Raw genomic sequence first — 22,667 nt, forward strand, 5'->3', positions numbered from 1 at the left:
CCTGCTAGTCTTAATTCGTGTGTGCGCACGCGCGTGAGAGAGTGATGGACCCCTAAATAAGAGAGAAGGTGGACCTACAACTAGATAGAGAGAGAGAGATGGATGGAAGTGGACCTGCAGCTAAATAAGGGGGGGGGGGGGGGGAGGGGAGGAGATTGAGAGAGAGGGAGGGAGGGAGTTTATAGATTAAAATGTAGAAATATTTATGGGCCAAAATGCCAAAAAATGTCTTGCATCCCAGGTTTGAATGCCACATTTTAACTTGCGCACTCTGTAGGCCCTGATTGTCATATCAAAGACATTTAAGAGCCATGCTTTCTTTTTGCCTTTTATGGGCCATTGTATTCTTCTTTTGAGTCGGAGTTTTAAAAATGCCGATTGAATCAGATGGGAATTGCTTGCTTGATTAGGATTGGGAATGGTTGGGGCCAGAATTTCTTTGATGGAACTGGCCAATTTGGCCTATCTCGACTGATCTTTTGGATGGGTGATTCAGATCTTGGATTCGTTTTTTTTTTTAACATTGCTTTTGAGAATTAGTTTTTCTGTTTTTCTATTTATCTTCTTATAAAAAGAGGGAAAATATGTTTTTGTTTTCAAGTCTTACATGTGTTTTGACAGTGTTTTGTAGCAATGTTGTCATATTCGTATCGCTTTGACCGAAGCGACCAAAGCCTAATAAATAATTTCTTAATAGTTTTTAACTTCATGTTGCTATGATGGAACTTTATATTGAATTATAATAAATTATATTGAACAAAATTCAAACTCACATATTAACCTTTTTTGGTAATTTAGTTATTTTTATTTTTGTGATGTTATATATATATATATATATATATATATATATATATATATATATATATATATATATATATATATATATAGGAAAAGTCTTCCCAATCTAGCTAATAGGAGTGGATTCTGTACGCCTGCTAGCTGACCGCTACAGTAAACGTCAATGGTTTAGATTGAATCTGGATCGATCTGATAGTCACGATCTCTTTTCGTATTTGAATTTGAATTTTTTTTTTTATAAATCCAAATCACTTGAAATTTTAGCTGTATATTCTTTTCATCAAGGCGCACTTAATAAATAATAATAATAATTCACAAAAAAAAAAACTTATGAAACTTTATAAGGGTATTTTGGTCAATTTTTTTCATGTAAAATATTTTTTTTATATTTTTGGAAGGTTCACCAATTTTTTATGTACACACACTCTAAATTTCATATCAATCCGATTTGTAGAAAAAAAATTAAAATTCAAACACTATCAGACATTCAGGATCATCAGATCAGCCTAGATTGACTTTGGGTTGTTGGTGTTTACTGTAGCAGTACATCTTTGGGCTTACAGAATCTTTTACTTATATATATATATATATATATATATATATATAAAATAAAACTCTTCCCGATGCCTATAGGTGAAAATAAATAGTGATTTCGCTTACCTTCATCACCGTCTAAAGTTTATCGCATAGTCACGATTGTTTGGTAATGTTTCATTTTTTATGTTTTTCTATAAATTGGAATGATCTAAAATTTGGAGAATGTGTATATCTTAGTGAGGCGCACCTAATAAAAATATAAAAAAATAATTCACAAAAAAAAAGATCAAAATACCTCTAAAACTTTTCGGAGGTATTTTGTTCAATTTATTTCATGTAAAATATTTTTTTGATATTTTTCATAGATTCGTCCATTTTTTATGAACACGCTTCAAATTTCAGATCATTCTGATTTGTAGAAAAAAAAATGAAAAATGAAACACTACCGAACAATCGTGATCATGCGATGAACTTTGGATGGTGATGAGGGTAGATGAAATCATAGTTCATTTTCGCTTGTAGGCATTTTGTAGTATCTTCCATATATATATATATAGGGATATTCAAAACCCTTCAAATTACAAAGGTTCAAGATAGAGAGAGTTGTAAATGGTGGATTTATTAATTTTGTAGTCTATTTTTTTAAAACAGTTACTTTTGTAGGGTAATTTTGTAAATATTACTATAAGACAGTACTTTTGTCATCTCCATAAGAGGTAAAATTGAAATTTTAACTAAATGACAAAGGCACTATATATATATATAGCGAAAAGATCCTGTGCGCCCAGATACGTACTGCTGCGGCAAATGCCCGGCACAAATTCAATCTAGGCCGATCAAACGATCATGGATATCTGATAGTGTTTGAATTTTAAGATTTTTTCTACAAATTCAAATCACTTGAATTTTAATATTTTAAGCGTATGTTTTTCAAAAATAGGTAAATCTGCGAAAAATATCAAAAACAAATTACATGAAATAAATTGACCAAAATACCCCACGAAAAGTTTTGGGGGGTATTTTGGTCAAATTTTTTGTGATTTTTTTTTTATATTTTTATTAGGTGTACCTTGATGAGAAAAACACATGCCCAAAATTTCAAGTGATTTGGATTTGTATAAAAAAAAATTAAAATTTAAACACTATCGGACATCCATGAGCGTCAGATCGGCCACAGAATGGCTTAGATTCAATCTGGGTCATTTGTGTATGGGCGTACAGTAGTGACTCATATATATATATATATATATATATATATATATATATATATATCCATATGAATGAAGATACTACAAAATGCCTATAGGCAAAAGTGTATTGTGATTTCGCCTACTCTCATCACCGTCCAAAGTTCATCGCACGGTTACAATTGTTCAGTAGTGTTTCATTTTTTCTACAAATCAGAATGATTTGAAGTTTGAAGCGTGTGTTCATAAAAATAGATGAATCTACAAAAAATATCAAACAAATATTTTACATGAAATAAATTGATTTTGAGGGTATTTTGATCTCTTTTTTTTTTCATATTTTTATTAGGTGTGTCTCACTGAGATGTACACACACTCCAAATTTCACATCATTCCGATTTATAGAAAAAAAATGAAACACTAGTGGACAATTGTGACCGTGGACAGTGATGATCTCCTATAGGCGTTGGGAAGACTTTTCATTTTATATATATATATATATATATATATATATATATATATATATATAAGGCCTAGGCATTTTTGGCAACAAAAATCTTCATGATGGCTCTAAAATTAATTTCCAACAACGACAATAAAATTTGAAACCAAAAAAATATACAAATCTTTGAACACTTATTTTTTTGGCGAAATAGATAGTCTAGATGATTAGGTAAAATATACACTATTTTTTAGAGTTTAAAATATATATTCTTTCCACAACCATAATGCTCAAATCGAGTTGATCGATCTAAAAATTTTCCGATGTTGGAATTACATTTTTTGAGGAATTATTAGGTGAGGCTTTATGCAATCCTATCAAACCAGTATATATATATATATAAAAGTATCCATATATTGTATAGATTTATTGTATATAAAAGTCATTTTCTATGTTAACATTTCTAACAGTCTATACTTATTGCGAATGGACCCGAATGCATTTCTACGGACTATGGGCGGGGAGAGAGAGTGAGAGTCGATGAGGTTTGGGAGAGGGGTTGTAGGGGGAGGGGAGGGGAGGGAGGAGAGAGTCAATAAGATAGAAAGTCATGCAATAAGATATGAGAGAGAAAGAGAGAAGGGGGAGAGAGAGTTAATGAGGACTAAGCAGTGGCTTAAAAAACGGATCGGTGCTCTTGATTGGACATCCAAAAAACTCATTTGGATTGGTGAACCAATGTTTCAGATCGAGAATTAGTCGAATCAGTCGGATGCAGCCTTAAAAAAAAAATTCCAAAAAATTATTATAAATCATTATAAATGTTGTTTTTTAGAAATCCAATAAGAAATTAAGGCACTACATTAATAAATTTTAATTTTTTACATCAATATACGAATATTGCGATGTTATTTTCCTGTATGTAGATTCTCATCAAACATTTATTAAAACTTAACTAAATACAATATTATATATTGAAATTAGAATTATTGGTTTGTATTTTTTATTTTTATCATTATTTTACTATATAAATAAGAATAAATTTGAAATTTGTCTTTTGATATTATCTAATTTAAAAATTTTAATTTACAACTATAACAAAAAATAATACATTGCATAATTTATAATGTAAAAAATTTAATAGATAAAATATAATATTTGATTAGCAAATTAGTATAATTATTAATTATAATATTATAATAAAAGTGATTAAAAAAACAAGGGTATGACCCTCACAAATAAATAAATCTAATGTATAATAATTATTATTGATAGAAATATAGAATTTAGTAGTATAATTTTTTAATCATATTTTAATAAAATTAGAAAAATAAATAAATAAATTCATATTTAGAATGTGAGATAATTGATAAAACAACTTGAAATAAATTCTAAAGTAGTATGAGCTAGTGTTATTTTTATCTTTTCAAATATCTCATAACTAGTATTTTTTTAATGTTCAATAAACTAGTATTAGTATTATTTTTTGCTTTTTTTAATATCCTATGAGCTAGTACAATAATTTCATATAATTATGTTAACTTTTGTAAATTATTATATGGAATTTTATATTTGTAATTATATATAATTAAGAGAAATGATCCTATAGGACCCTGCCCCACCCATGTGTGTAGGACCCCAAAGGATCACCATTAAATTTGGTACGGATTTATAGAAAGGTCAAGTCCAACACCCATGGGATAACTTTTCTAGAGATCCATGCCAATTTTAATGGTGATCCTTTGGGGTCCTACACATAGGTGGGGGGGGGGGGGGGGGGGAGAGGGTCCTATAAGATCATTACTCTATAATTAAATATTAATTATATGTATCTTATGTTTTTGTGTGTGTGTATATATATATATATATATATATATATATATATATTAAAAATGATTAAATCTTAAAAATAAATAAATATAATTAAAGATCTATTTATAAAGCCCACCCATCCCTACCTAATGGTATTAATCTATATGCTCATTCAATGTCATTATTTTTTGGGTTGGGCTATGAGAATTGTCCCACATCGAACGGATGTGGGACGAAAAAGGCATATAAAGTGAGGTGCAACAACATCATTGCCAAATAATTGTTTGGAAAAAAGGCCAATGCGTGACGGCTTCTTCCATCTGAAATATAGTTCCATGTGATGTTCATGCGATTTAAACGTTAAAAATTCAAAATACAACGTTGAAGATTCGAAATAAAGCAGTTCAAGTAATCTCTATAGTGAACTGAATCGGGATGTACATTCATGCGATTTAAACGTTAAAGATTCGAAATATAGCAGTTCCAGTAATCTCTATAGTGAACTGAATTGGGACGTACATTTATGCGATTTAAACGTTAAAGATTCGAAATATATCAGTTCCAGTAATCTCTATAGTGAACTGAATCGGGACATGCGTTCATGCGATTTAAACGTTAAAGATCCGAAGTATAGCAGTTCCAATAATCTCTATAGTGAACTGAATCGGGACGTATGTTCATGCGATTAAACGTTAAAGATCTGAAATACAGCAGTTCCAGTAATCTCTATAGTGAACTGAATCGGGACGTACGTTCATGCGATTTAAACATTAAAGATCCGAAATACAGCAGTTCCAGTAATCTCTATAGTGAACTGAATCGGGACATACGTTCATGCGATTTAAACGTTAAAGATCCGAAATACAACAGTTCCAGTAATCTCTATAGTGAACTGAATCGGGACGTCCGTTCATGCGATTTAAACGTTAAAGATCTGAAATAAAGCAGTGTCAGTATCTCTATAGTGAACTGAATCGGGACATACGGTCATGCTATTTAAACGGAATCGAGACGTACGGTCATGCGATTTAAACGTTAAAGATCCGAAATACAGCGATTCCAGTAATCTCTATAGTGAACTGAATCGAGACGTGCGTTCATGCGATTTAAACGTTAAAGATCCGAAATATAGCAATTCCAATAATCTCTATAGTGAACTGAATCGGGGCGTTCATGCGATTTAAATGTTAAAGATAAAGATCCGAAATACAACAGTTCCAGTAATCTCTATAGTGAACTCAATCGGGACGTTCATGCGATTTAAACGTTAAAGATATGAAATACAGCAGTTCCAGTAATCTTTACAATGAACTGAATCAAGACGTTCATGCGATAATCTCTACAGTGAACTGAATAGGGACGTTCATGCAATTTAAAAATTAAAGATAAAGATCCGAAATACAACAGTTCCAATAATCTCTACGGTGAATTGCATCGGGACGTTCATGCAATTTAAATGTTAAAGATCCGAAATACAGCAATTCCAGTAATCTCTACGGTGAATTGAATAGGGACGTTCATGCAATTTTAACGTTAAAGATCCGAAATACAGCAGTTCCAGTAATCTCTATAGTGAACTGAATCGGGACATTCATGTGATTTAAACGTTAAAGATAAAGATTTGAAATACAACAGTTCCAGTAATCTCTATAGTGAACTGAATCGGGATGTTCATGCGATGTAAAAGTTGAAGATCCAAAATATAGCAGTTTCAGTAAACTCTAAAGATCCGAAATACAACAGTTCTAGTAATCTCTATAATGAACTGAATCAGGACGTTCATGTGATTTAAACGTTAAAGATTCGAAATACAGCAGTTCCAGTAATCTCTACAGTTAACTGCCCAAGTCAAAACACGGAATCGGTAGGTGACATCATGGAATCCGGTAGGTAACATCATGACGAGTTGCCCAAGTCAATGCACAGAATCGGTAGGTGACATCATGGAATCCGGTAGGTAACATCATGACGAGTTTAAAACTGACGATTCTTCAAAGATTTGAAAAATCATGGAATCCAAACCGCCCAAGTCAATGCACGGAATCGGTAGGTGAAATCCGGTAGGTAACATCATGACGAGTTCAAAACTGACGATTCTCTAAAGATTTGAAAAATCATGGAATCTAAACCGCCCAAGTCAATGCACGGAATCGGTAGGTGACATCATGGAATTCGATAGGTGACATCATGACGAGTTCAAAACCGGCGATCCGCCTGATTCTCTAAAGTGAACCGCCCAAGTCAATAGGTGACATCATGACAAGAGGAATCCGGTAGGTGACATCATGAGGAGTTCAAAACCGACGATTCTCTAAAGTGAATCGCCCAAGTCAATGTACATAATCGGTAGGTGACATCATGACAAGTTTCGCTAGAAAATCGGACACGTCATAGGTAGGTCACATCATGACGAGTTTCGCTAGAAAATCGGGCACATCACCATGTCTCAACGGTACATTTATTTTCAATATTTGCAAGGGTAATTGGATGTCACACGACCCCATGTCCCATTCATTCGTCACCAACAAATATGTTGGTCGTCAAGTGTTTAATAGATGTGAAATCCCCTTGAAACTTTCGATGTGGGACAATTCCCACTGTAGCAACTAGAGAACAAATATATTGCCTGCAAACTGTTAACGCATGGTCCTGCACCTATTTAGCATACAAACTATTATCGCATGGTCCTGCAAACATATTAGAGTGCAACCATTAGCTCTTATGGAATTCAGTTTATTATAAAAAATGTTTATTAAATTAATAAAACATAAGCCTTTTAATAATTATGTTTATTATAAAAAAATATTTATTTAAGGGAAAAGTTTATATAGAGCCGAGGCTCTAAAACAATCAAATTCGAGCCTACCTCAAAAATTTTACTAGAAAAGGTTGTTTTGATGCTCAAATATCCTCAAATTGATCATCTCGACATCAAGATGCATGGACATGAGAAAAAAATAGATTTCAACTTTTGAAAATAATGTATTTTGTAATGCATTTTTGGACCGTCAATTTCTGAGATTTTCAAGTTTTCATAAATCTCTCGATCTACACTATTTTTAAGCTTTAAACTTTATAAATAAAGATGAAAATATATTTTAAGGCTATAAAAATATTTCCAGTATTGAACCACATTGCTCGACACTATTTGACGGTAGGCTCTAATTTGATTGTTTAGAGCCGAGGCCGTATACTAACCGCACCTTTTATTTAATAGAGAGAATCTTTTATAATAAATTATGTTTATTATAAAAAATATACAAGTAATTTAAAATATATATACAAGAGCCATATTGTTTTTTGAATCACGTTTAGTATAATATTATAATCAATAATTATACTAATTACATTGATAACAAAATCTTATATATTATTTATTATTATATTTTTATAATAAATTATATAATTTAGTATCTTTTGTTATAGTTGTAAATTAGATTTTAAAATTAGATGATATTACAAGACAAATTTCAAATTTATTTTTATTTGAATAATAAAATTATTATAAAGTATAAACCAATAATTTCAATTTCATTAGATAATATTATCGTTAGTTAGGTTGTGATAATTGTGGATTAGTAAAGAGAATTAATAAATATTTAATCTGATATTAATTTCACTTTATATAGGATAATATTATTTTTAATCTTATAAAAAAAAGTAAAAGTTTTTAATTTAGTACCTCCATCTCTTATTGAATTCCTAAATACTAATATTTTTATAATAATTTTAAATAAATTTTTAAACTTTTTTTTAAGGCCGAATCCGTTTTATTCAGCCGATTCGGCTCTTAAACCACTAATTCAGTGTCCGCACCAATTCGTCTTTTAAACCACTAATTCAGTGTCCGCACCGATTCGTCTTTTAAACCACTTGGTTAATATAGCCCTTTTTGAGAAATTAAATAAATATAGACGGGCAAGCATTAACGTTCCGTGGTCCAGTTGTAAGTACATTGGACTCTGAATCCAATAACGCGGAGTTCAAATTTATTTTACGTTTTTTAAAAAAGTTTTTCCTCTAATTTTCTGTTCCATACTTTTTAGATAAGGACACAAATACCCTTCTCGAATTTTTGACAAAAATAATTACGTACTTAAAACTCTCCCCGTATCTAAATCTCCCGCCTTTAAACCCCTGAAAACCCTAATTTAGTAGCATTTCTCTTCAGACCCTTAAATACTCCCTCTTTTGGACCCCTTAAAAACCCTACTGGATGAGGTCCTCTCCAAACTGTAGTTCCAGGTTCGGGTTCTAAGCTTTCCCCGTTTACACTTGTATGATTCTTAGTATTTTGACCTTTCGTTTTCTTTCTTATTGAGCCATAAATCTGGTGTGTTCATTTTCTTTTCATTTATACTTATTTATAACTCCTGGGATTGTTTCAATTGAATTTTCTCATGCGTGTTGTTATTCATTTGTTTTTGTGATGAATTGGTTATTGCCCTTTATATATAAATGCTCTTGAATCAGTTGTATTTGGTTTTACTCTGGTTTTCCCGTTATAGCACTATTTCAGATTATTATCTCCTTTATCTAGCTGCATATATCGTTTAGGGCCGGTGAAATTAGTGGTTTTTCTGACTTATCTTGCTTGTAAATATGAGGTTTAAGCTCTGTTTCGTTGAATTCGAGGTTTTTCATGATTAAAGACTTAATTAATTTATTTTCCATAAAATAAACTGTTATTAAAACCAAGGTTCTAATGTTTGGGATTTGGCTTTCTACCTATTGGAGGCCAAATCCAGTAACCCATAAATTGTCAATTGTTATGAATTTATAAAATGCGCAAGAATTTCAATATGTAAACTACTAGTTACTCGTAAGAATCAGAAAGCATTATAAAATCTCAAATGGGATGCACTCTCAAACATGCACCACTTGCAGTAATTATGCCTGATTGTTTTTTTAAACTGAATCGATGTCTCGAAGTACTTCTGATGCCTTCTTATGCTTATTCCACGATTTCCAACTCTTATAAGGAAAATTTTATATAAGGATGCAACCTTACTTATAGAAATAAGGGTGCATTTATCTATACCATCCGTTCTATTTGAACGGTATAGATTTGACACTGTCTCAAAAGATGTGCTATTTTTTTTACTCTGCTTTAATAGACGTGTCAAATCTATACTGTCAAACTAAAATTGATGGTGCAGACACCACAAACCTTACTTTACAAGTAAGGTTGCATCCTTATACAAACCGCACCCATTAATGCTATATAATATAAATATGTAGAATCCTAATTTTTTTACTATTAATACAAATGGTAACCTTACTAAAAAAGAATATATAGAATCCTAAATATTCATGAGAAATAGGAAGATATTGTAAAAACTCAAAATATAACTGGTCTTTGCACAACTTTTTCTGCTGCTCTGTTTCATTTTTGGGGTTGCATTGACTCTTAATAGAGATTTGAAAGGCTGAAGCTAGTGTAGCATAAGTCTCTAAGTCCTATAGTTAGCATTGTGTAGAAACCTTGAAGGGAGAATTGGGGCTTGCTTGAATTGACTTGATTCAGCGACTTGAAGAGTTTTTTTTTTTTTTTCTATTAGAAAAGAGAAAAAAACAAGGCAAGGGAAATATTTGGGTTTCGAGTTGCAGGATCTTTTTAAGACTCAGGTGACTACTCAAGCCATTACATAATCTTAGAAGTTGTTGAGACTTGAAAAAGTTGTTAAATTGAAATGAGACTTGGTTAGCCTGCTTGGCTTGAGACGAAGGGGAATTCTGAACTGAGTGTGATTGGCCCTGCTGGCTGTCTCAATTGAGCCAACTTGGATGGTTTCATGATCTTTCCTGTTACTAACTCAAACAAGTCCTGAGCTCTTCCTCGAGTCTTTAGGCTATGGTTGGAATCAGAAAATATTTGTAGTATAATTAAAGCCAATTTGGACTTGCTGGTTCTGCCCAATTTTTTCAAACCAGAAGCAGTAAGGTTCCTGGAATTGATAGGTGGCAGGTCTCAGGTCTCAAGTTGTGCCTTCGGACCCTTTTAAGGTATGCAAATTCCCCCACTTCTGCTGGCTGTTTAAGCAGTATGTGTCTGCTCTGGTTTTAATGACGCTTGCATGTATAAATGCTGGGTTTTAAAAGGTGTGAGGTGACCCCTAGGTGGCCTAGGATCACGACTATAGGGGTTTAACAGATTTTGAATGGTTTTGAATAATATTTGGTTCTTTAGCATTTTATTTTGAAAGAAGCATTGGTTCATACAAAAAAATTTGAGTTTGAGGTGGGGCTGTATCACTGCTTTTGCATGTGAGGTTGTGAGTGTATGTGTCTGTGTGACATTGTTTGTGTGGATCTATGGTAGTACAATATGAGAGTTGTATGTGACACACTCATAATTTTAACTGAACCTAATAAGCAACAATAGTTGTTCATGTACCATTATTCTCCCTTCACACATTTGGATTTGATACTCCACAGTACACGAACAACTATTGTTGCCTATTAAAGAGGGAAAATGGGCATAGCACCCCTATGGAAAATGGGCATAATACCCCGAGGCCGTGCTAGATGGATTCCATTTGGCTAGTCAGAGAAGACCAAATCCGCCCACTCCCAAGGCCTCAGCTTTCTGAAACAGTCTAATGTATGACAAAAAAATATTTATGTATTAAGGTGAGATGAATCAAGCATAAGGTGCAAATTTTCTAGTATGGTTTAGTGCATAGTGTTTTTATCAATAATTAATTCTACTTAGGTCTTGGGCGTGCTTGTAATACAATGCATGGTTTTTATGCAATAGTACAGTACCTGAGTTGGGCGGAGAAGTCAAAGGTCTGAACCTTGGTTTCATCACATTTGCAAATCGAGCTAATTTACACAAATTGATACTGATAGTTGTTGCAGAAGTGAGTGGTAGTGCTAATAGTTGTAGTTGTAGTTTGTAAAGTAATGGTGGTAGAAGTGGTGGTGACATGAGTAATGGTAGTAGCAATAACTAATAGTACTAGATTGGTAGTTAGTACATGGCAGTTGGTCATTTTTGGTAGTAGGTTGGTAGTTAGTACATGGCAGTTGGTCGTTTTGGTAGTTGGTATGTGGTAGCAGTCTTGTTGGTGGTGATGGTGGTGGTGGTGGTGGTGGTGGTGGTGGTGGGTGGTGGTGGTGATATTTGTCATGGTACTAGCTGTGATAATGGTAGTGTTAGTGATGCTACTAGTTAGAGTTGCAGGGGTCTTCACCATTTTTGTCTAGAAGTCTCGTTGGTGGTGGTGCTATTTATGGTAATATTGGTGGTGGTAATTGTATTTATTGGAATTGTAATAGTTAGAGGTCAGTGTTCTTTACTTTTTTGTCTTTAGTTGGTTGCAGTAGTGGAGATAGTGGTGCTTGCAGTCATGGTGGTGGTCAGTATTTTCAATGGTATCATCTCATTTAGTCAATGGATATGCTTGCCATAATGCTTGTTCATTCCCCTTAGACATGTTTGCTTACAAACACAATAATTTTGATTTGGCATAGATGTGAGTATGCTCATAGCAGTGCAATCCCCTAGAATGAATGGATGCCGACTTTTTTATCATGTTCGCCATCACCAATTACAATTGTGGAATTATCTTCTGCTGCCTCGAGAAACTATTTTTCCTCTTTTTTCTTTAGGGGGGGGGGGGGGGAGGGTGGAGGATATTGTACTGTTAAACTTGTACACTCGGTTTTGGGTAGGAGAGACCACTGAGTTTGGTTGATACAGAAAAGGCTGCAAAAAGTTTTTCCTAGAGGGAGAGAGAACAAGAGAGTTTACAGGGAAATGTAACGGAGGCAAACCGTGGCTGTCAAAGAAAAACTAGTGTCATCTCAATGGGTTAGGGGTCGGGGGAGACAACAATGGCAGGGACGGAGACCCTCAGATGAGCAAGACAATCTGGCTCTGAATTCGCTTCGCAGAGCTATCTCGGAAGGGAACTGAGAGGTCTTGGCAATGAAAAAAAATCTGCTGAAAATATCATCTAATCTCTAAGGGCACTGTGCAGCTTTGTTGGCCCTAGAGATGAGTTTGAGGGAGTCAACTTTAATAAGGAGCGATTTGCTCCCATTCTCGGTGGCATAACAGGGAACTGCCACGCAACAATGCAAGGGGCTTCACAAGTGAAGCATCCACGGTTTCCATAGGTCCCGAGAAGGTTAGGATAGTTTCCCTGCAGGCTGCAGTCCACCAATGCCTGCTGGTCCAGGGTTATGATGAGCACTACCCTCAAAATTTAAATTCATAACCTGTGGATTGGGGGGTGTATTGTTATTACAAGTTTGGTTGAGCCCTTTGATGAACCAGAAATATCCTTTGTTAAATAGGCAGAACTGGAGCTTGTCTTAATTTTCATCCTTGCATTATTTATTTTACCTCAGCAAGTGCAAATTATATTACAGTTAACACTTTAAAAAAAAAGTGCAAATTGTGTTGAGCAAAATCACTTTTAAGAAACAGAAGCCAACTATACAATTTCTTTCCTTTGAAATTCCATTTGATTGCTTGATTTATTGGACCTCATGGATGAGCGGCAGGTTTTGAAATGTTGAAACCTTTCTTACTTTTTGCTTTGTTTATCTACACTTCTTTCTGGTTCACTGGGAAGGAGCTTCACATTTGGGAAGACTATTCATGTGGAGTTTAAACCAGTGATACATTAAGGTCTTCTGCATTTGGTGTCCTGTACCAACAAGTGATTGTTTGCAGATGATAAATGCAGAAACATTTTGTCTATGTTCTTGAATTTTTGCAGTGATTTTTCTGAAACCCATCTAGTGATACAATCATTTACATGTTTTTGTTCAGGTTTAATAAGACTATTAGCATGAATAAAGAACAGGGATGCATAGCAGTCTGCAACTATGCATCAGTTTAGTTTGCTGACTTTTGGAACTAGGAAAGAAAAACAAGAGAGAGAATAACCCATTTTATTGTATATGGATTCTTGAGGGTATGAAGTCATTCACTCCATCACGACTGTTTATAGGAACATGTTAGAGAAACAACTCCATAGGCACCGAAAAACGGGGTAATAAACTTCAATGATATTTTAAATAGTATGTACACAGCACCCACATGGTGAGCCCCATACATCACCAAATATTACTCTGAAATACCAAACACAACACTAAGAATACCATACGCCGCAAACCCCCACTTCAATTACCCTGTAACATGAGAGAGAGAGAGAGAGAGAGACAGACAGACGCGAGTCATGCAACTGCAACTCCAGTTAGGTGGGGCTGCCTCTCTGATCCTTTCTCTGCAACTCCGGTTAGGTGGGGCTGCCTCTCCGATCCTTTCTCTGGCAACCGATCTGAGGGCACCTTTCTCTTCGAATTGGTCTTAGGAACAGGGGCTAAGGGTCTAATGTAGTTTCTGAGTTTCATAACATCTCCTAACCGTAGCGGCTTTAGTATGAACTCTTCTGCACCTATGGCAAGACAACTGCACAAGAAACTGTGTTATAAAAATAAATTATTTATCCAGTTTCGATATCCTTGCTCTAGAACAAATAGCGGTCTCTTGTGATCAGTTTCCCTAGTCAGTACTATGCTTGTTTTGGCTTTTTTTGGACAAACTACAGTAACTCAAGCCCTTGACCTCGTCACCTAAATCGATATGTCTACAAGCCTTAGGGACAAAAGAAACAAAGTTAAAATTCAATTAAAATAAATACTGCAAGAAAACAGTAATGTCAACATTTAACAATAATTAGCAATGTATAAATAGTGATAATAACAATAATAGTGATAATCATATAATAAGCCACCTTAGATTTTTTTAGAGAATAGTAAGATGAATGTAATGATTTGGTTGTTTTGGTGGAAGCATCTTAGCAGAGGTCGGCTTCACAAATATTTTGATGTTTCTTCTCTAGGCAACAAAATATAGCATGTAGGCCCACAAACATTGTGTTCTTATTTGAGAGGTTTTTGTCTTTCTCCCACATTTTGTTCCTTCTTGAAGAAAGGAAAAGTTGTCATGTTAATTAGATGCCCTACTCAATGCAGATACCCTTACAAATGACTTAAAAGTACAATGTGCATTCAATGTTTACAATCTTTTATTCAGAATGTGAACTTTTTAAATTTTGGCATATGCACATTCAGTTAACAATGGAAAAATATGCAACACGAAAAAGAATAGGAAAAATGAAAAGATCCAAAACAGTGAAGAAAATCTTTTGAAATAGGGGAATCAGAACTGGAAGAGGTCTGAACAGGGGATTTGGAGGGTTCTGGAGCACAAGGCTGCGGCTGAAAAACGAATCCCAGCAAGGGAAACTCTGCAAATCCATCATCTCCATCTCCAACTGGTTTGCAAGCCATCATGATATCTTTTGAGAGAAGGTTAACATTTTTTGTTTTTTTTTTTTTTGAGAGAAGGTTTAATTTTTTTTTTTTTTTGAGAGAGAAGGTTAACATAAAGCCATCATGATGTTTTCTTGCACAAATTTTTAGTTTACTGACATGAATTTTAATTGCAAGAATATAGAGCCGCAGTCTCACCAAAAACCTCTTCCTTTAAACATGTAAAAGTTTAAATATAGTACAATTAAGATGCAGTCCCCTTTTTTAAATCTACATTAAGGATGGATCTAGAAGTAGTGAAAAGATACAGGGACTTATGGCCTTATTGAAAGTATGACTCTTAACATAGCAAAATGACGGACCAAGATTCGTGTAACGATCTCAATTAGTTGAGAAAAGACTTTGACAATGATGATGATTTATGATTTTGCAGCTTAAAATATAGTGGCAATGAGATGTTCTCAAATAATTAAAAATAAACATTCCAGTAAATATATATTATTATTGCAAGGCTCAAGATCCATTTTTTTACAAATTTGTTATCGGGCTGGTTGAAATTATCCATATGTTAAATTTTAGGTCCAAAATGCATGTCCAAGATGGATTTTTGAAGGAGACGGATTTTTGAAGGAGACATTTGAATAGGCAAGTGAGCTACCACAAACCATCCAATGAATAAATGCAAATGTTATTTGAGATTGTACATCATGGCACTGTGTACCATATTACATGAATGCAATATATCATCTCAACCGTCCATTTCCAAAATGGATAGTCATATATGAAGTGAAAGCTACACCAGTAACTCCCAACTAATTGCCAACCAAGCTAGAAAAGACCCATTGTCATCTATAATTTGCTCATTTTGGATTTGATGGTTAAGATGCTATGTACCATAGAACATGGTGCATGGTATCTTCTCAACCCTAAAATCAGTGTTTAAAAACGAGGACTGGTGAAGTGATTGCCAACCAGTCTACGCCATTGGCCCAGTCGGCGACTCAATTACACCTACTCGGCCAACTAAAAAAAGGGTAAACAAAACAAAAAAAAAATCTAATCAAAATGTAAAGAGTTTAAAATGTTTAAACAAGGCCCAGGAACTTCAAATCTTCCTAAAAACTTCAGTTTTATCATGATAGAACTCCTAAAAACTTTAGTTTTATAAGGATAAAACTCTTTTTAATGTTGTTTGTACACTCCTAGGTCCAAGTTTTGATACAGGGATAGACGAGGTTCGGGTGGGGCTAGTTCAGATTCGGCTCAGGCAGTTCAGAGTTGGATAAGCAAAATGCAGAAGAGGGATTACCTCCTAATTCTCTGAGGTACATTTTCTGATGACATCATGACCACTGGAATATCTTTCATGCCCTTATTTCCCTGGTTGATTTTCAAGTGAAGAAAAATAAATAAGAAACCCTAATATTAATTAAACAAGAACATTTATCAATGAAAATTGCTTAAAAATTCAATAGTGGAACCATAGGGGTACCTTAACTAAGGCAAGAAGATCATAACCGCTCATCTCAGGCATGCAGTAATCTGTGAGGATAATGTCGACTTTGCAGGCCTGTGTAATCATTTCCATGGATTCTCATTTGTTTTGATGTTTGTGTGTGAGAGTGAGAGAGAGAGAGAGAGAGAGAGAGAGGTGACGCGACCCTTCTTATATGGCATGTTTTGAGAGAGAGATAGAGAGAGAGGTGAAGGGACCCTTCTTATATGGCATGTTTGGAGAGAGAGAGAGAGGGGTGAAGGGACCCTTCTTATATGGTATGGAGAGAGAGATGAAGGGAACATTGTTATATGGTATGTTTTGAGAGAGAGAGAGAGATATGAAACAAGGGACTTAAGGCTTTCTTTATAAAAACATAATTAATCAAAGGTGAGAGAGAGACAGAGATATGAAGAGACTTAGGTTTCTTTGCAAAAACATAATAATCAAAGTGAGAGGGCCATAAGAGTGATAGGGAAGGAGATGACACAAGAGATTTGGTTTCTTAGCAAAAACACAAGAATGGAAAGGGATTGGTTTCTATGCCGTTGCAACCTTAAACAATCCAATTACGGTGCACCTCCGAATTTCAACATAACATGTAATTTTGGCATAAAAATTCTTAAGATTATCTGAAAATCTGTTTTCATATCTACCTCTAAAATTTTAAGCTCGAAAAATGGTTAAAATCAAGTAGATCTATAAAACATATGAAAATATTAAAAATGGACGGTCTAGATAATGTGTTGCAAGATGCACTATATATGGGACTCAAATTCTTTTTTTTTTTCATATTTGTCCATCTCAATGTCAAGATGATCAATTAAATGGCTTTTCAACATTAAAACAACCTTTTCTAATGGATTTTTGAGGTGCATCTTTAATGCTACATTTTAAGGTGTTGCAACCTTATACTTTTTCCCAATGGAAAAAAATTGAATTGAAGTCACCATAAATGAGATTAAATGTGATTACAAGCAAACAAGAGCAGGTGGGTTCTTTACAGTTTACACCCATATTGATAAAGCTAGATGTTCGTCTTTTAAAGAAGAGAGAGAGAGAGATTGGTTTTGGGAGCAGAGCACAATCGGCATGCATAGGTCAGTGAGAAATTTCATTTTGTGACAATCACTTTCTCAGGCTAGGGTACCTTGTGTAAATAATATTAAACAGAGAGAGAGAGAGATTGGTTTTGGGAGCAGAGCACAATCGGCATGCATAGGTCAGTGAGAAATTTCATTTTGTGACAATCACTTTCTCAGGCTAGGGTACCTTGTGTAAATAATATTAAACTTGGTGGAAGGACTGGGAAAGATATACAGGAAAAAGAGTGATGTGTGAGTGTGAGTGTGAGAGAACTAAAAGAGAGTGAAAGAGATACCAGGTCGAGGCTAGATGAGGATACCGCTTTATTTGGGTCGGGTGCAAGTCAAGTATGCCCAAACCAGAGTCAGTTAGACTAAAGTGTGTCGAGTACTCGAGTCCAAGTCAAGTGGGACTCACTCTGGCCTGCTGGGCTGGTCGGGAAATAAGTATCCAAGGTCGGGATGATCAGGCCCTAGGCTCGACTCTAGCCCATCAGGTCGTGGCTGGGTTCAGAGTTCTTGATCAAGGTAGACATAGGCACATAGCAAAGGGAGGGAGGGATTAGAGAAAGAGAGAGAGGGAGACTTACAGGGCCAGGGGGAGATTCATGGTTGTGTTCACTGAAGCCCAGGACTTCCAATGCTCTCCTCCCACTGTCAACAGCAGTGACTACAAAACCACAGTTGAACAAATCAATCACTTCTTAAACTCCCAAAATGAAATTCCCCCTAAAGAAAACGAAATCAAAATGGAATTTCCTAAAATCGAGGCCTTCCCTTAGCTTGACAGTGTATAACATGGACTACACAAACTCATGAGCAATGGGAAGTATGCACTGTTCTGGAGTCTTGGGAGAGGGGAAGGCTTAGAGAGAGAGAGAGAAATATTGGGAGAGGGGAAGGCTTAGAGAGAGAGAGAGAAATATTGGGAGAGGGGAAGGCTTAGAGGTGGATGTGATTTGGAAAAAAGAAAAGAGTACAAGAGAAAAAGATCAAATTATAAGCAAGAAAAAGATCACATTACTAGCAATCAAAAGCCAGAGAGAGAGTAAATAAGAAGCAAACAGAAGCTGGAGAGTAAATTAGAAGCAAACAGAGGTATAGAGAGAGAGCAAATTAGAAGCACACAGAAGGTATAGAGAGAGCAAATTAGAAGCAAACAGAAGCTAGAGAGCAAATCATAAGCAAACAGAAGCAATAGAGAGAGAGAGAGCAAATTAGAAGCAAACAGAAGCTAGAGAGAGAGCAAATTAGAAGCAAACCGAAGCTAGAGAGAGAGCAAATTAGAAGCAAACCGAAGCTAGAGAGAGAGCAATTTAGAAGCAAACAGAAGCTAGAGAGAGAGCAATTTAGAAGCAAACAGAAGCTAGAGAGAGAGCAAATTAGAAGCAAACCGAAGCTAGAGAGAGAGCAAATTAGAAGCAAACAGAAGCTAGAGAGAGCAAATTAGAAGCAAACAGAAGCTAGAGAGAGAGCAAATTAGAAGCAAACAGAAGCTAGAGAGAGCAAATTAGAAGCAAACCGAAGCTAGAGAGAGAGTAAATTAGAAGCAAACCGAAGCTAGAGAGAGAGCAAATTAGAAGCAAACAGAAGCTAGAGAGAGAGCAAATTAGAAGCAAACAGAAGCTAGAGAGAGAGCAAATTAGAAGCAAACAGAAGCTAGAGAGAGAGCAAATTAGAAGCAAACCGAAGCTAGAGAGAGAGCAAATTAGAAGCAAACAGAAGCTAGAGAGAGAGCAAATTAGAAGCAAACAGAAGCTAGAGAGAGAGCAAATTAGAAGCAAACAGAAGCTAGAGAGAGAGCAAATTAGAAGCAAACAAAGCTAGAGAGAGAGTAAATTATAAGCAAATAGAAGCTAGAGAGAGAGAGAGAGAGAGCATATTATAAAGCTGAGTACAAGGGGGAACAGCAAAACAGATCAAATTCTAAGCAATCAGAAGCTAGAGAGAAATAGTGAGTATACATGCCTTCGGAGGAAAAGAGAAGGGGTGGTGAAAAATAGCAAAAATCCGGCAAATAGAAATAAGGTATATTTCAGGGGGTGATGCAAAACCCTTAAATAGCACTGAACATATTGAATGAGAAACCTTAAAGCTGAAAGTTCACAAAAAATAAGCTTTTATAGCCTCATAAAAATCTGCCATGAGCAAGGTAAAACAACAAATGGATCATCTTGAAGCACACATGGCCTGAGTTCATAATTTAGACCAAACAAACTAGAGAGAGAGACAGAGAGAGGAAAAAAATAAGAATGCCACTTATTAACATGAAAAAATACAAGTAGAGAAAAAAAATACCATTTGCAAAAAATGGGAACCAATTCCACAAAAAAGGTAAAAAAAAAAAAAAACTGTTTGGCCTTTGAGAGAGACCCATTGAGACTTCTAGAGAGAGAGAGAGAGCTAATAGAACTTACAAAAACATTGAGTGAAAATAGCAACTGATCTCTTGAGGAAGACCCATTGGGGATCTTATCAGTAGAGAGAGAGGACACCCATTAGAACCCACAAGAACATGAAAATGAAATTACACTGATCTCTTCTTTAGATAAAGACCCAGTTGAGAGACCTATTGGTAGAGAGAGAGTGTGTCAGAGGCCCAATAAGAGTCCTATTAGTAAAGAGAGATAGGACTCCAAAATAGAACCTAAAAAACAGAAAGAGAGAGAAAGGATACCAAAAGAGAACCTGGACAACAATGAAATGAAAGTACACCCCTCTCTTGGAGAGGCAGTAAACACATTAAAAAGACTCCTCTACTAGAGAAAGAGAACAGGAGAAAATACAGATACTAGAGAGAGAAGGGGAGAGAATTAGAGAGAGAGAGAGAGAGTGAGAGGACAGTTAACCTTGAAGAAGCCTGTTTTGGGTGGAGACACCCATTAAGACTCCTCTACTAGATAGAGAAAGGGGGGGAATCAGAGAGAATTTAGAGAGAGAAAGTTAGAGAGAGAGGAGGACCATTACCCTTAGAAAAGCCAGTTTTGAGGAGCCTCTCGACTATTTTCCGGTCAATGGGGCAGTCATCCACCACCAGGGCATGGAACCCTCCTCTCTCCTCCGCCTCCTTCTCCTCCTCCCCCCCCTCCCCCTCCCCCTCCCCCTCCCCCTCCTCCCCGTCTCTCTGTCTCTTCTGCCCGCCCATCTGCCAGCCTGCCCGCAAACCCTCGCAGGCCTTCTCCCTTAAATGGGGAGCCGCTGCCCGCGGTCAGTCCGGCCCCTGCCCGTGTTGCCCCTTCTTGTCGGCGAATCTTTCACCCCTCACTCTCTAGTCTCTGTATTTGACCATACCTCAACTCTCTCTCTCTCTCTAATTTCTTTGCTCTCTACAAAGGAGCAATCACCTCTCGCTCTCTCTGTCTAGTTACTCTCTCTCGTCTCTTTAGTTTCTCTCTCTACAAAGGAGGAGTCCTGTCTCTCTCTCTAGCCCTCTCTCTATTTTCTTTAGCTTCTCTCTCTAAAAACATGGATTTGGGATTGCCCCATCCACATCATGCGGTATTTTGCTATTTTTCACCCAAAAATAAACGTGATATTACCAGATTTGAGATTGAAAATATGTGAAGAAAAGAAATTTTGTGCTCCCGCACGTGTATGATCCAAGTCCCAAAAGCAGGTGCATGAATACTTCTAAGAACCAATGGGATGGAATCCCTTGAACCTTAAAAACATGGAAAAAGGATAACTTCTATGCCTGTTAAACAATGAGTTTTCAGAGTACCAAAATTCAGTTCTTTTGAAAAACTCATCTAGTAATTCAAAGTTTATAGAACTCGAAGAGATCAGTGGGTGGGTGATCCGGTCCTTTGTGTTCAATCAATTTTTTTCGGGACTATTGATTCGACTAAGCCAGATCTGTACATTGGGTGAGTTATCCAAAACTCGACTCCATGATTTAAAACAATAATTGATTCTAAATTAGATCTTAAATTTTAGAGAAATTTGTCAAAATATCCATGAGATATGCACTATTTAGCATTTTGCACATATGACACTACTCCAACCCATGTTCATGTATCTTTTGATGGGGATTAAATCAAATTATATGGATAAATTATTAAAATAGTTTATCTCACATGAATATTTTGATAATTTATCCAAATTTTTTATCAATCAATGTTTAAAACTAAGTAAATTTTTATCTAAATCGTCAATCTTTATGGGAATCGATTAGGACCGAACCAGTTCTAAGGTAGTTATAGGTCCCATTTCCCTAAAACTCCTTAATATGTATAGAGAAAAATGGTTTGATAGTCCTATAAAAATAAGTAAAGCCTCACCTCATAAGTCATCAAAAATTGCAATTCAAGCATGGAAAGACCTTTAAATCGATTCAAGCATGGGAAAACCTTTAAATCATCGTGGCTTGAACATTAGGGTTGTGAAAACAAATTAGGACTTCAAGGTTTAAATTTGATGTAATAATGTAAACCCGAGGGTCTATAATGAATTTGGGTTGATTTGATAGTCACGATTGTATTTCATATTTAAATTTTAATATTTTTGATATAATTTTAAATCACATTAAATTTGGAGTGTCAGTTCTTCTCAACAAAGTGCATCTAATAAAAATATTAAAGAAATTATTCATAAAAAATAAATTGACCAAAATACTTTTATAATTTTAAGAGTATATTGATCGATTTATTTTTTATAATTTCTTTTTAATGTCGTTATTGGGTTAGTCTATTTTTCAAAAGTGTACACTCAAAATTCAAATAAATTGAATTTGTAAAAAATAAAAATAAAATTCAAGTATGAAGAAGATCACTTATTGATATCGATCCAAATCCAATCTAAATTGCTAGAGACATATATGTGGGTGAACAATCTACCGTAATAATATGGATTCTGAAACATTAATTTCTGCAAAATAATACTAAGCGGTTTCTAACCCGACTGTGTTTACAGCATGTCCCGCGTGAGCACCTTTTTGATGTACCATTTATAGGCTATAAGTTATAGCCAGGCAAAAGTACAAAGGCGTGCACCTTCTGACATAAATGGCTTCACTC

The 22,667-nt window shown here is 35.2% G+C and overlaps 1 protein-coding gene and 1 long non-coding RNA gene across 6 annotated transcripts; one reads left to right on the forward strand and one right to left on the reverse strand.

Annotated features, from left to right (window-relative positions):
- The first annotated feature begins 8,896 nt into the window (after positions 1-8,896).
- LOC148779969 (uncharacterized) lies at positions 8,897-16,544 on the forward strand. 4 transcript variants are annotated; one of them, XR_016043782.1, is made up of 3 exons: positions 8,897-9,021; positions 15,652-15,717; positions 16,279-16,544. It is a non-coding gene; the product is annotated as an uncharacterized LOC148779969 (long non-coding RNA). The 4 variants fall into 4 exon arrangements; XR_016043779.1 differs by having other exon boundaries at positions 12,256-16,544; XR_016043780.1 differs by having other exon boundaries at positions 13,565-16,544.
- LOC18427751 (two-component response regulator ORR3) lies at positions 13,772-20,815 on the reverse strand. Of its 2 annotated transcripts, none has more exons than XM_020663318.2 (5): positions 20,620-20,815; positions 18,243-18,322; positions 16,565-16,642; positions 16,382-16,452; positions 13,772-14,206 (listed from the first exon to the last, which is right to left on the reverse strand). In XM_020663318.2, the coding sequence occupies exons 1-5, from the start codon at positions 20,795-20,797 to the stop codon at positions 13,972-13,974; spliced, it is 642 nt and encodes a 213-aa protein (XP_020518977.2). In that variant the 5' UTR covers positions 20,798-20,815; the 3' UTR covers positions 13,772-13,971. The 2 variants fall into 2 exon arrangements, with proteins under 2 accessions (XP_020518977.2, XP_088707273.1); XM_088851147.1 differs by having other exon boundaries at positions 13,772-14,218.
- Positions 20,816-22,667: the final 1,852 nt, after the last annotated feature.

The sequence above is a fragment of the Amborella trichopoda genome, chromosome 11 (assembly GCF_054954075.1).
Source record: "Amborella trichopoda isolate Santa Cruz 75 chromosome 11, AtrichopodaSantaCruz75HAP2 v2.0, whole genome shotgun sequence".
NCBI classification, from domain to species: domain Eukaryota; kingdom Viridiplantae; phylum Streptophyta; class Magnoliopsida; order Amborellales; family Amborellaceae; genus Amborella; species Amborella trichopoda.

What these genes read in the sequence shown, in the direction of transcription:
- LOC18427751 (XM_088851147.1), bottom strand. Translation starts at nt 20,797, where the DNA reads ATGGGCGGGCAGAAGAGACAGAGAGACGGGGAGGAGGGGGAGGGGGAG. An exon ending in ATGAATCTCCCCCTGGCCCT is followed by an intron (nt 16,643 to 18,242) that starts GTAAGTCTCCCT and finishes ATGATTACACAG; the next exon opens with GCCTGCAAAGTCGACATTAT. An exon ending in ATCTTCTTGCCTTAGTTAAG is followed by an intron (nt 16,453 to 16,564) that starts GTACCCCTATGG and finishes AAAATCAACCAG; the next exon opens with GGAAATAAGGGCATGAAAGA.